General features: G+C 40.4%; 1 protein-coding gene across 1 annotated transcript in view; it reads left to right on the top strand.

The window, feature by feature from the left end:
- Positions 1-11,049, top strand: part of PPEF1 (protein phosphatase with EF-hand domain 1) — a 45,105-nt gene that overhangs the window by 17,137 nt on the left and 16,919 nt on the right. Inside the window, exons 6-11 of the mRNA XM_059816055.1 lie at positions 147-193; positions 4,128-4,294; positions 5,777-5,813; positions 6,274-6,423; positions 8,507-8,689; positions 10,124-10,309. Of these exons, the coding sequence (XP_059672038.1) occupies positions 147-193; positions 4,128-4,294; positions 5,777-5,813; positions 6,274-6,423; positions 8,507-8,689; positions 10,124-10,309 (770 nt within the window). The remainder of the gene's footprint in view (positions 1-146; positions 194-4,127; positions 4,295-5,776; positions 5,814-6,273; positions 6,424-8,506; positions 8,690-10,123; positions 10,310-11,049) is intronic.

Consider the following 11,049-nt stretch of genomic DNA (forward strand, 5'->3'; position numbering starts at 1 on the left):
TTAAAATGAAGCCCATCCTAGTACACGGGAAATTACTAAGGAAAACATGGGGAAAAACTTCTTAGGACTAATTCCAGTTTTATGATTCCAGTTTTTTCCTCCTCTGTGGGAAAATAGAAAGAAAATAATGTTTTTGTTTCCTGTAGGGGATTTGCATGGAAACCTGGATGATCTTTTGCTGATATTCTATAAGGTAAGTAGGCAATCTGTGATGTAGCATTTTCACTTCATGACTTGTTAAGAACACGTATTTATGTCTGATAGATTTATCACTGTACATGCAGTATGCATGTACCACACACACATATCCTGGAACAATTTGAATGGTGTCTTTATTGTAGCTTTTCCTTCTCCATATCCTCCTGCTCACTGTGAAGCAGGAGATGCAGGAGATCTTTCTCTTCCCAAATGTTGAACTGGAGCATGAACCAACACTTAAGAGGGTTTCTTGCAATGTCTTCAAAGTTCTGCCACTGTTTTATATGCCATATTGACTAAAGTCTTCTAAAATCAGGAGCTAACTAGGTTCCTGATGTAACACTACACCACGGATAATTTTGGCCCTCCAGAAAAAATGCGGAAGCTTTCATTTAGGCCTCCCACTGATAGCGGCAAAGTGTTTTTTATTATTATTTGTTTACAGGAAACAAAAAAGAGTGCTATCTGTTTAAAAGCTTTTTAAGTCTTGGAAGCAATCATGTAGTCTGCACAAAATGGAAATACCTTGGGCACCTTTTACATATCCTTGAACAGCTGCTCACTTTTTGATGTTAAAAAAGCATAGCTCTGTTTTACTGATGTGAAAAAATAAAGCTCCAGGCTGTCTTTTCCACAATTATATATTTAACTGAAGATGCAGGAAATTTCCTATATTTAGTTTCACATTTATCTTTAGCATGAATCACCACCTTTCATTTAGCAGATACTCTCTTTGATTTGAGCTTTCCGGGGGAAAGGGTTTGTGTCTGATCCTTACACATTCATCTGCACTGAATGGAGACTGAAGTGAGCTAAACCAGGTGTTTAAATGATGTAATTCCCCCTGCTTCCAACTTTGTTACACTTTGACACTTGTTGAACTGAAACTTGGTTGTTTTGCCCAAGTGCATACCTGAAGCCTGTTGAAGCATAATCAGACCTTTTTACAGTGTTCTGCTTTTCTTATTAATCAATTAATCAATTACATTTAGCTGGTCCTTGGCTTGTAGTCTTTTAGCTGTTATTTTAATTAGACAATCTTTCTTTTTGAAACTGGAATAAGAGTATGATACAGATTTCATATACAGGACCTAGAATGGGAAAAAGAACTATTTTGAAGATAAATGCTCAGATATATTTACAGCTTTAATCAGCCTGAATTTTACTTTTTTTGAGTAAACAGAAGATGATTCTTTTTCCCCTCTCTAATGGATGTTACAAAGAAAAAACTCTAAGCAAGGACTAAATCCTGACTTCAGTAAAATCAGAGCCAAAACTCCCACTGACTTCAGGCACTTGAGTTTACCCCTAGTTGTTCTCTGTTAAGCTTCTAGGGGAGCCCTTCCACCAAACTGAATAAAATGGACAAATATTTTGTCATTTCAAAGTGGTTGAGAAAATAGAGAGCACATGATAGAGCTGCTTCGTTATTTAGAAGCAAATTAAATGACATGGTATTTTCTGTCCCCTATGAGCAGTTTACTCAGCCGATCAGCAAACCCAGTCAGCCTCTGGGATCCATTTTTTGCTGCTTCCCTAACTCTGTTTCAGTTAGAAGGGATTTCTTCTTCCAAGTTCATATGAACCACCTGTAACCTTAAACAAGAGGGTGCAATCCTAAACAGTGCCATGAAGAGTGTAGTGATCTCAGGTCTGTGCAGAGTCGTGCAGAGCTGAAAGGGCTGCTGAAGCATTTTAGAGGCCTGCATGCAGACTGGCTGCCTTGAGCGTGGGCTCTGTCCAGGGAGCTTTTATCACAGCACTTTTACAAACTGCCAGCAGCAAACACACAGAAGCTAACAATTTACAGCTTATCAAGACAATGTTGGTTGCAATAGTATGTATAATTCTTAAACCTGGTTTGTGCGAGGCTAAGATAATTACTTCTTTCTCAATAGCCAGTTTGTAAGGTTCATTCAGTCCCTGTGTTAATCTCCATTAAGTTACAGCATTTCCTGAAATTCCTTGAAACCCTTGAATTTTAAATTATGTATTGCTAAGTTAGATTGTTAAATGGATGCTATGGGTAGAAATAGCCTGAAGCTGTAGAAAATGAAAATGACAAACTGAAGTTAATTAATCACTAACCCATCAGATACAGTAATGATACCCAGCAGGAAGTTGCTAATCATTAGAGGGCCTTGTTCGCCTCTTTGACATGTCAGAGGCTGCAACAGCCTTTAATTTAGTTTTGCTGTTATTGTTTGTCGAAACCACAGAAAAGGACATAAAAACTTTGCATGAGTGTGGAACAAAACTGAAATGTCATATTGAAGTTAGAAGTCCAAAACAAACTCTGATTTGTTGTGGGTAAGCTTTTCCAAAAGAAGAGTGATAGAGTCTGGAGAATGCTTCAGCAGATCTGTCTTTCCATGAGGACTGCAGTTACAGAGTGGCTGTGTGTATGCTGACAATCTGCTGGTGATTCACATGCCTATCGGTTTTAAGGCAAACCTTATATTCATCTTTCCAGGAGCTGCTGCTGAGTCTCTCCTGCCTGTTCCACTCCTGAAATCCGTCCTTTCTTTTTTAAAACCACTATAAGCCACTGCATTAGCAGAGCCTCATAAATTGCCACTCTTCCGAGCACAGAGCAACCACGCTCCTCTCCTAAGTTAACTTGGAGAGAGCTGGGGAGAGGCTACAGCAAAAACCAAGCAAGCTGTATTTACAGCAGTCAGGCTTGTGCCGCTGTGGGAATCGAGAGACCAGGATTCACTACTGCACCCTGACTAACAGCACAGGACACTGATTGGGACAAAAAAGAGCTTTCCTAATGGATTCATATTAAATGTTTAATTGAGTCTCTGGCCAAATCATGCATCCTGCAATAAACCTGCTAAGCCAGTACACACAGGAAGTGCTGGACACTGACACAGTAGCTATATTCAGGACAGGGGGATGTCTTGCAACGCTGCCAAACTGTTAAGAGTGGCTTCCAGAGTTGTAAAGTGATTTTATAGATGTTCTATTGATAATTCTTGTGCATGCCAAGTGTGAAAACAGAGGTTTCCTTTTTCTGGCAAGTCAAAACTGAAATAATATTTCTGATACTCACGACTGGAAATGATGAAGCTACACATAATTGCTGCTATACTTTCTGTAAGCTGATGACACCCATTGACATGTTGATAACTAATCTAATGAAACACACCATCAATTCACAATACTAGCTTTTGCTAAGTTACCATTCATAATAAAGCATTGCCCCATATTTTCAGAAAAAATAAGGTAAGAAATACCTGTATGTACAGCCTCTCAGGTTTGTGAACGTTCAAGTATATCTTTGCCCTGGGTGGGAGCAAAGTGCAATGTGAGTAAAATTCAAGTAGTGCTTTCAGGATTAAAGCAACTGGAATCAAGGTTCTTCAGAGTTCTGTATTAAGATTTGATGTCCTCTGGACTACAGTCTTTCTTAGGAGTTTTAGAAGTATATGCTGCAAACAATGTAAATATATGAAATCCATTTTCTTTCTGTGTAAGGAAACATAAGAACCTTCAGACTTGTATCAGAAGATCATTTTTCATGGATTTCTTGTCTTCCAGTCAAAATGAATGACTCCTTTCTATTTGCAAGTGCGTAACTTCCTGGCAGCAGTTGCATTAACAGAAAAGTATATTTTATTAGAAGAATAATGTTCCTATTGGTCCCTTTCAATTTAATTTAATAGGCAGAGGGAAGGATTAGAGATGGCATCATAAGAACAGTCAGAGAGGTCATCTCTTCTCTGGTGGCTCATACAGGTTTTTTGATACGGAGATTTTTGTTCTAAGCAGTGGAAATAAAGAAATGCTGCATTTTAGATCTCTGTATTGTGCAGGGTTTTTTCAGATTTTCTAGCAACATGATCTCATTTGAAATGCTATTTCCTTTATTACAGTAGCATAGAAGCGTCTCTAAATGTCCTTGGTTTTGTTTCCTTCTGCAGAACGGTCTGCCTTCAGAACAAAACTGTTACATCTTTAACGGTGATTTTGTTGACAGAGGGAAAAATTCTATGGAAATACTTATAATCCTGTTTGCATTTCTTCTTATCTACCCTAATGATTTACACTTGAATAGAGGAAACCATGAAGACTACATCATGAACCTGAGGTACATTTTAGGGGGCCAGGGGGACAGAGTATCTGACTTTTCACTAGAAATGTTGGCGCTTTTGAATGCTGCTTTAGCCACTGTGACACTCTAAAACAAATAATATTTTATTAGGTATTCAGGAGTAGCTCTGCATCTTCAGGATGGGGGGGGGGGGGGGGGGCAAAGAACATCCTCATTACACACAGGCACTTGAACGGGAGTCATGTCTTGTCTCTGACCTAATCACAATCCATTGAAGTCAATGGGCTTAGTGCAGCTTCCAGAGTACCAAATTTAGGAATGGGGACAGATGGAAGGATTATATTTTAGTTAAAGCATTGGCTTTTTCCACAGCGTAGCAAAAGACATAGTAGTATGCGATATAATGGAACCAGTAAACCATGAGCCGATATTCCACCTAACTTTAGATGGAGATGTCACTTCCCAAACAGAAGGGGTGGCTAAATATCCTAGCTTCTACACCATGGAGGTCTGTTAGTTGAGAGGTGGCAGTCTACCTCATTGCAGGAACAGCTGAAACCCTGTTTTCTAGTACAGATGTTTGTACTCAGCTGTACAGCACTGCCAAGGGAATGAGCACAGCCAGTGTTTCTGGCTGTAGTGAAAGAGTGACTTGTGAACAAAATCATCTCACAGACATGAGAAGAACTTCTCAGTCCTGGTCCCTACAATTCTCAGCCGCCTCAGTAAGTCTTTCGGTGACTGACTGGTTGGTAACCTGTTGTACCCCTTCTATCATTTGATGCCTGCACACAGAATATATTGCTCTTTAGCCCAGGCATAAACCTGGGTTAGAGACCCAGGTTCAAATCCTATTAATGATCCATGTAAGAGAATCAGTTTCACATGATACTTCCTTTTTCAGCACTTAATTTTAAAAAAAACCCCATAACACAAGATCAGTTACTTTATCTACAATGTAGGAAAATTCCCACCCAAAATAGTGGAAAATATTGACTAAGTCTGTGATGGTACGGAGCGCAAAGATGCATTCTTGTGTATGGCTCTTTGCCAGGGTGTTGTGAAGATGCCCCTTGCACCAAGGATATCTTGGTGTTAAAAGAATGAGGTATCAAAATCCTTGTCCCTTGTGGATGAAAAAACATGACAGATGACACTGTCTAATAAAGTTGAGTGATTCAGAACAAAAACTCTGTGGAGGTTTTGTGCGAATTTTTGCCCATCATCAGTTAGGTTCCTTTGAAATTTCCTTCCGGTATCTAAAAGGTAAAAGCTATTTTATTTAGATCGGAAAAAGGCCACTTAATAATTACTGGTCCGGATTCTGTTCCTGATCTCTTGTATGTAGAAGAAATCAGTTTAACTCAATTCTTGAGACAGAGTAGAAGAAAGCATATTTAAACAGAGGTGAGACACAATGGCAGGAGAGAAAGAGGGATAGAAAACTCCTGGCAAACACTATAGAAAATCATGCAGAAGGGACATACTGAAAACCAGTTCATGATGTCCTGTTTTCAGATACGGCTTCACAAAAGAAGTTTCAAAGAAGTACAAGGTAAGATTCCTCCTCCTTCCTCTATATTTTCTTTGTAGTCTTGCACAGGTAAAATGAAACCTGCGTAAACAAGGTAACTTCCAACCAGTTTATTTAGGTGTAGTACAGAATGACTAGTAATGTAGTTGAAATTATTTTGGATTATTTGCAGAATAACAGACAAAACAATTTTAAATGTTAGCCTTCTATGCTCAGACATCTGTGGGATAAAATAAATAACATCCATAAGGCAACTCAAGAACGCAAAAAGAGGTGCACATGAAAGAAAAACGAAATGCTATAGAGACAATCAAATGGCCCTAAAGTAAATGTCAGAACATGTTTGTCAGTGGTGCAGTTCAGGGTGTCACCTGGATGGAACTGTTCATACAGACTGTGGCAGACACTTCAGCAAAATCTTGAACTTAGAAGCAACAGAATCTGCCAGAAATAGGATCTAATGTAAGAGTATGTTTTACAGGACCATGGGAAACAGATTTTGTGTCTTCTGCAAGATATCTTTAGCTGGCTTCCCCTCGCCACTATAATTGATAGCAAAGTTCTTATCCTACATGGAGGAATTTCAGACACCACAGATTTGGATTTTCTGAATGCACTTGAGAGAAACAAGGTAAGAGATCATATTCATGTGGGGGTAATTTTGTTTTCTTTAAAAAATTCAGCAGTGCAAATGCTAAGATCGAGTTGTTTGCATTAGGAAAGGAAATGGCTGCTGTATAAGGCACGTAAGGAAAAAAAGAGTCTTTGTTTTTCTTCAAAATCAGTGTTTAGGAAGGAAGGTTTCAGTAGGTGTTGGGAGCCAATTGCTAGGCTGCTGTAAAATAGCATGGGTCTTTTGACTTTAAAATAGCTAAAAACACTTTAGGTACCTCCTTCCTGCCGTGATTGACGCATTAGCCAGAAAGTATGAAAAGTACTTAATTCTCAGGCATTTCTGAACACTTCAGAAATCAACCTAGACACAGCTTTTTAGCAGTGCCTTTTGTCCTGGGGCTGTGCTTCTGCCATCTGTTGTGTGGGGGAAGTTCTCCACCTCTGAGGCGCTCCCTTGGCAGCAGCTGAACTTTGCACATGTGGGAGAGCCTTTCCAGCAGGATCAAACTTCAGCATCTGGCCTTGAGGAAAGGAAAACTACTGCTTTTCAGGGATTTAGAGGACAGAAACATCCATTTTTGTCTGAAATGGTGAGCAAACACAGCTCTTTCAAATCAGTGGAAAATGGTGTGGGATTTGGTCTCGATTTGGACAACTAAATGGAGATGTCTGCTTGTGAACAGAGTGCTTAGGTTCCTTATAATCAACACAGATCCAGGAGATCTGGTGGAGATCGAGATCTTATCATTGCTCAGATGTAGGTTTCCAGTGCTGTTTGTGGTAGCACACCATAGCCGAGGGACGTCTCCTCTGGCTGCTTCTGGACAGTCTTGTTTGCAGGTCTCCTTCACCGGTCTCCTTTAGGTCTGGTTTATATCTGCTCACCTCATGTTAATTCAGACATGGTAGAGCATCCCAGATAGCACAGGATACATATGTTTAAGCAACCTTGTGTACCTTGTCATTAGTGTCTGTGGAATCTAGAGCTATTTCTCTCATCCTTAGGTTTTCTAATACAGAAATGAATGCTTTACAGGGCAGTCAGGTGTATCTCTGTTTCTTAAAGATGTGAAAAAGGGCAATGAATACTTCTGCTCATCCAAGTCTAGCCTCTGTTGGCTATACCACTGTACACTAAATTAGGTGCCGAACTACAGATGGAGGTGTCTTTACTGTGAGCTGAGTTCTGCCCACGCTTTTGCCAAGGCTGGCCTCAGCGTGTTACTGATGCACTATGTGAAATACAGAACTAACAGGTCAAAGTTGCTGCCACAGGAGAGCGTTGCTAATGAGACATGTGTGGGCCACAACTCAGGGCGGTATCACTCAAGGGCAACTGATAACATTTTAATTGGTACAGCTCGCAACTGACAAATACTCAATACTGGTCAGTACGCTATGGAATAACCCAGTGTTTTGCATCAGTCCTTTTCTGTTAAAGAGTAGAACTGGAGGGGGGGTTGTTGGGGTTTTTTTGTTCAAAAAATAAGCTAGTATGAGAAAATTTCAAATGAGAAGAAAAAATACTGCCTGGAGAAGAGTCTGTATTAATGGGCATTCATGGAGCCATAGCACACAGCTCCAAAAAGGCAAATGCCCCTGCATATTGGAGGAGGTTGATTTAACAATAAAAGGGCCTGATGTAATACTTCATCAATGTCACTGTTATTGTCGTGGTAATTCCATTGATTTCAGCCAAATTAACCTAGCAGCATGCTACTGTATCAGAGCAGTAGTGAATGCTGTTTCATCTTCAGTACAGTATACATGTATATTTTCAGTTTCCAGTGAAGCTGGGCACTTAAGTGTCTGCCCTGAGCCCAGACCATACTTGCTGTATAGTGAGACTTTGTGATTGACTGTGGCTTGGAATGAGAATATGAGAGCAGCTCTGAAAAGGCTGGTCGCTGATAGATGTAAAGCAAAATTTCTGCAAGTGCCAAACACCTGCAGCTTCCACCAAACCTGTGAGTTCAGGACATTATGAGAGTTCAGTATTGCATACAGGAAATGGGAACCGATGTGCCTTTCAGCTGACATCTCTGTATTATCTTTATGTTCTGGTAACTCTTTCAATGGTTTGTTGTTTATTTCTGAAGTTGAAATCCTTGATGCGGCCACCAAAATCAGTGGGAGACAGGCAGGACCAAGTGAAGGAGAGAATTCCCACAACCAGACCGAGTAAACACATTGCCAACCAGAATGTTGCAGGGAAAACACAACACATCTCTTCATTGGGCTCCACTGAGCCTTCAGACCCCGCCCTGAAGGAATGGAAACAAGTAGGTAAACCAAAGAGAGATTGATACCACCACCCTCCCACCCCCCCGCCCCGCGCAAACCCGGCAAACGCTCTGTTCAGGCAGAATGTTTGAGGGGACTGTCTCTTAATAAGAAACCCATCATTCTTGGGAGTATGCTAGCCAGCTGTTAGTTCTTTGGATGCTTTTTGTAGACATGGTAATAAAGGCTTGTGATTTTATACCTTACAAGTACAATTGTACAGTGTTTTCTTAGCCGTTTGGAGGAAACTGCTCAATATGAGATGTGTTTGCATGCCCTCATGTGGTTAGATCTGTTGGTACATACATGGTTGTCCGTTTAAATACGTCAGACTTTTGTCGGCGGTAGCGAGCACCTTTTTTTGTCTGTGGTTTTGGCAGCTGAATGCTGATACCGTCCAAAAAACCCCAACTCCTGAGACCTACAGGCTGATTACTCAAGAGTGGGATTTTTTTGTCCTTTGGCTGTTCATTTCCTCTTGAATATTAGAGGCAATATGGAGCTCTTGTCATGCTGTAATTCAATAAACTGTGTCAATTGGAAAAGCTTAATTTGCACAGCAATTTAGAAGCTCAAAATTGAGTTGTGCTAAGTTTATTTTTCTGAGCTTCTCTTCAGACAGCTGCTTTAAGGGGCACACACTTCTGTTTTGCTTCTTGAGAAGCAAATCCCATCTCTGAAAATGTTACTTCCCAAGATACATATCTGATCTACAAACTAATGTAATGGGCACAAGCAACCTCTCAAATCTGACACTCCCCCAGCTAACCAAGCCTCCACTGAGCCACTCTCACAAACGTGGAGTGCGTTAGTGTAAACCTTGTCCAATGAGGTTTAAACAAACACATTTTGCCTTATGTTTGCTACTGACTAGAATTATTAGGTTAGGTGACTTTAAACCATGATAACTCATCCTCATGTTTGTAAAATCTTGTTTTGAAACATGAGCTAATGCAAGACAATAAAGCCAAAGGCAACTCTTGTCAACTCTTAGAGCAGGCACTCCCAAGCTTAGTTTAGGTAAAACCACCGACCCATGCAGTTATCAGGTCTGTGCTGGGAAATAGAAAATGCCTCTCACACTTACATGTGAAGAAGGCAGCTATTGCTCTCTTTGAAATAGCCCAGGTACCAGGTACCATTCCTGATGCACCTACCCAAGTTTGGAAACTTCAGCTGTAAAAGGAGGTACATTTCTGAAATAGTACTTCATCTGAAAAAGTTCATCCAAAACATAGATGTTTCTTAAGAAAAGTAGAACAAAAGTTTCAGCCCAAAAGAATGCCCTGCTGAAAGGAAGAAAACACGAGACCTACTTATTAGCTCAGGTGTGTTTTCTCCCTGTGCCGTGGGGCTTTTGCCATGGCCAGTACTTTAGACAGCTATAGCCTGTCAGTCCTCACTTACTACCAGTCCTCCCTTGCTATTTACAGATCCTTGACATTCTCTGGAGTGATCCAAGAAGCCAAAATGGCTGTACACCAAACAAGTGTCGAGGAGGAGGTTGTTACTTTGGCCCTGATGTCACTGCCAAGCTGTTTGAAAGGTATAATCTGAAGATGCTCATCAGGTCTCATGAATTTAAGCCGGAAGGTTATGAGATCAGTCACAATGGGAAGGTAAGATGCTTCCATGTAAAGTAGAATTCTCCTGTGGATTTCACAGGCACATCCACAGTAGATACGTCTGCAAAGTTAACTTAAAAAATGAGTGACTTCTTTAAAATGGGTTTGGGGGAACTGTGTGCTACATAGTTGTTAGAACGAATTATGGAGTTCTGACAAACAAAATTCTTTACAGCTTCAGGGAGTGGAGACTGGCTTAGTACTAATGTGATAATAAAATCTCTGAGAAGAGTTATGTGTAAATACAGTGCAAGAGATGCTCTAAGGCTCTAGAAGCCTTTTCACTTAATCGTTTCTCTTCTGGCCCTGCTTTCTGACGTGCTGTATCAGAAGGCCAGCAAGAATCCTGAAAACCAGGTCTATCTTAGAAAGAGGTTTCTGTTTAACAGCATGTTATATCACACAGCCCTCTGAACTGAAGTCTTCCTATAACAGGCCAAAAATACAGGCCTGGAGCTCTGACTCAAAAAGTGCAAGCCATTTGGTGATCGACATAGTTGTTGATCTCTGGTTTTATATGCAGAGGCTTAATTTTGTGACCTGCTTGTTTTTCTAAGGTCAGTTTCAGAAATCAGTTTCAAGAAGAGTTGTTCTAGCCAATCCAGTTTGTTTGTTTCCTATGATCAGGTTATCACTATATTTTCTGCCTCTAACTATTACGAAGAGGGGAGCAACCGGGGAGCCTACATCAAACTGAATCCTGAACTGATTCCTCGGTTTGTACAGTATCAAGA

This window comes from Gavia stellata, chromosome 1 (assembly GCF_030936135.1).
Source record: "Gavia stellata isolate bGavSte3 chromosome 1, bGavSte3.hap2, whole genome shotgun sequence".
NCBI classification, from domain to species: domain Eukaryota; kingdom Metazoa; phylum Chordata; class Aves; order Gaviiformes; family Gaviidae; genus Gavia; species Gavia stellata.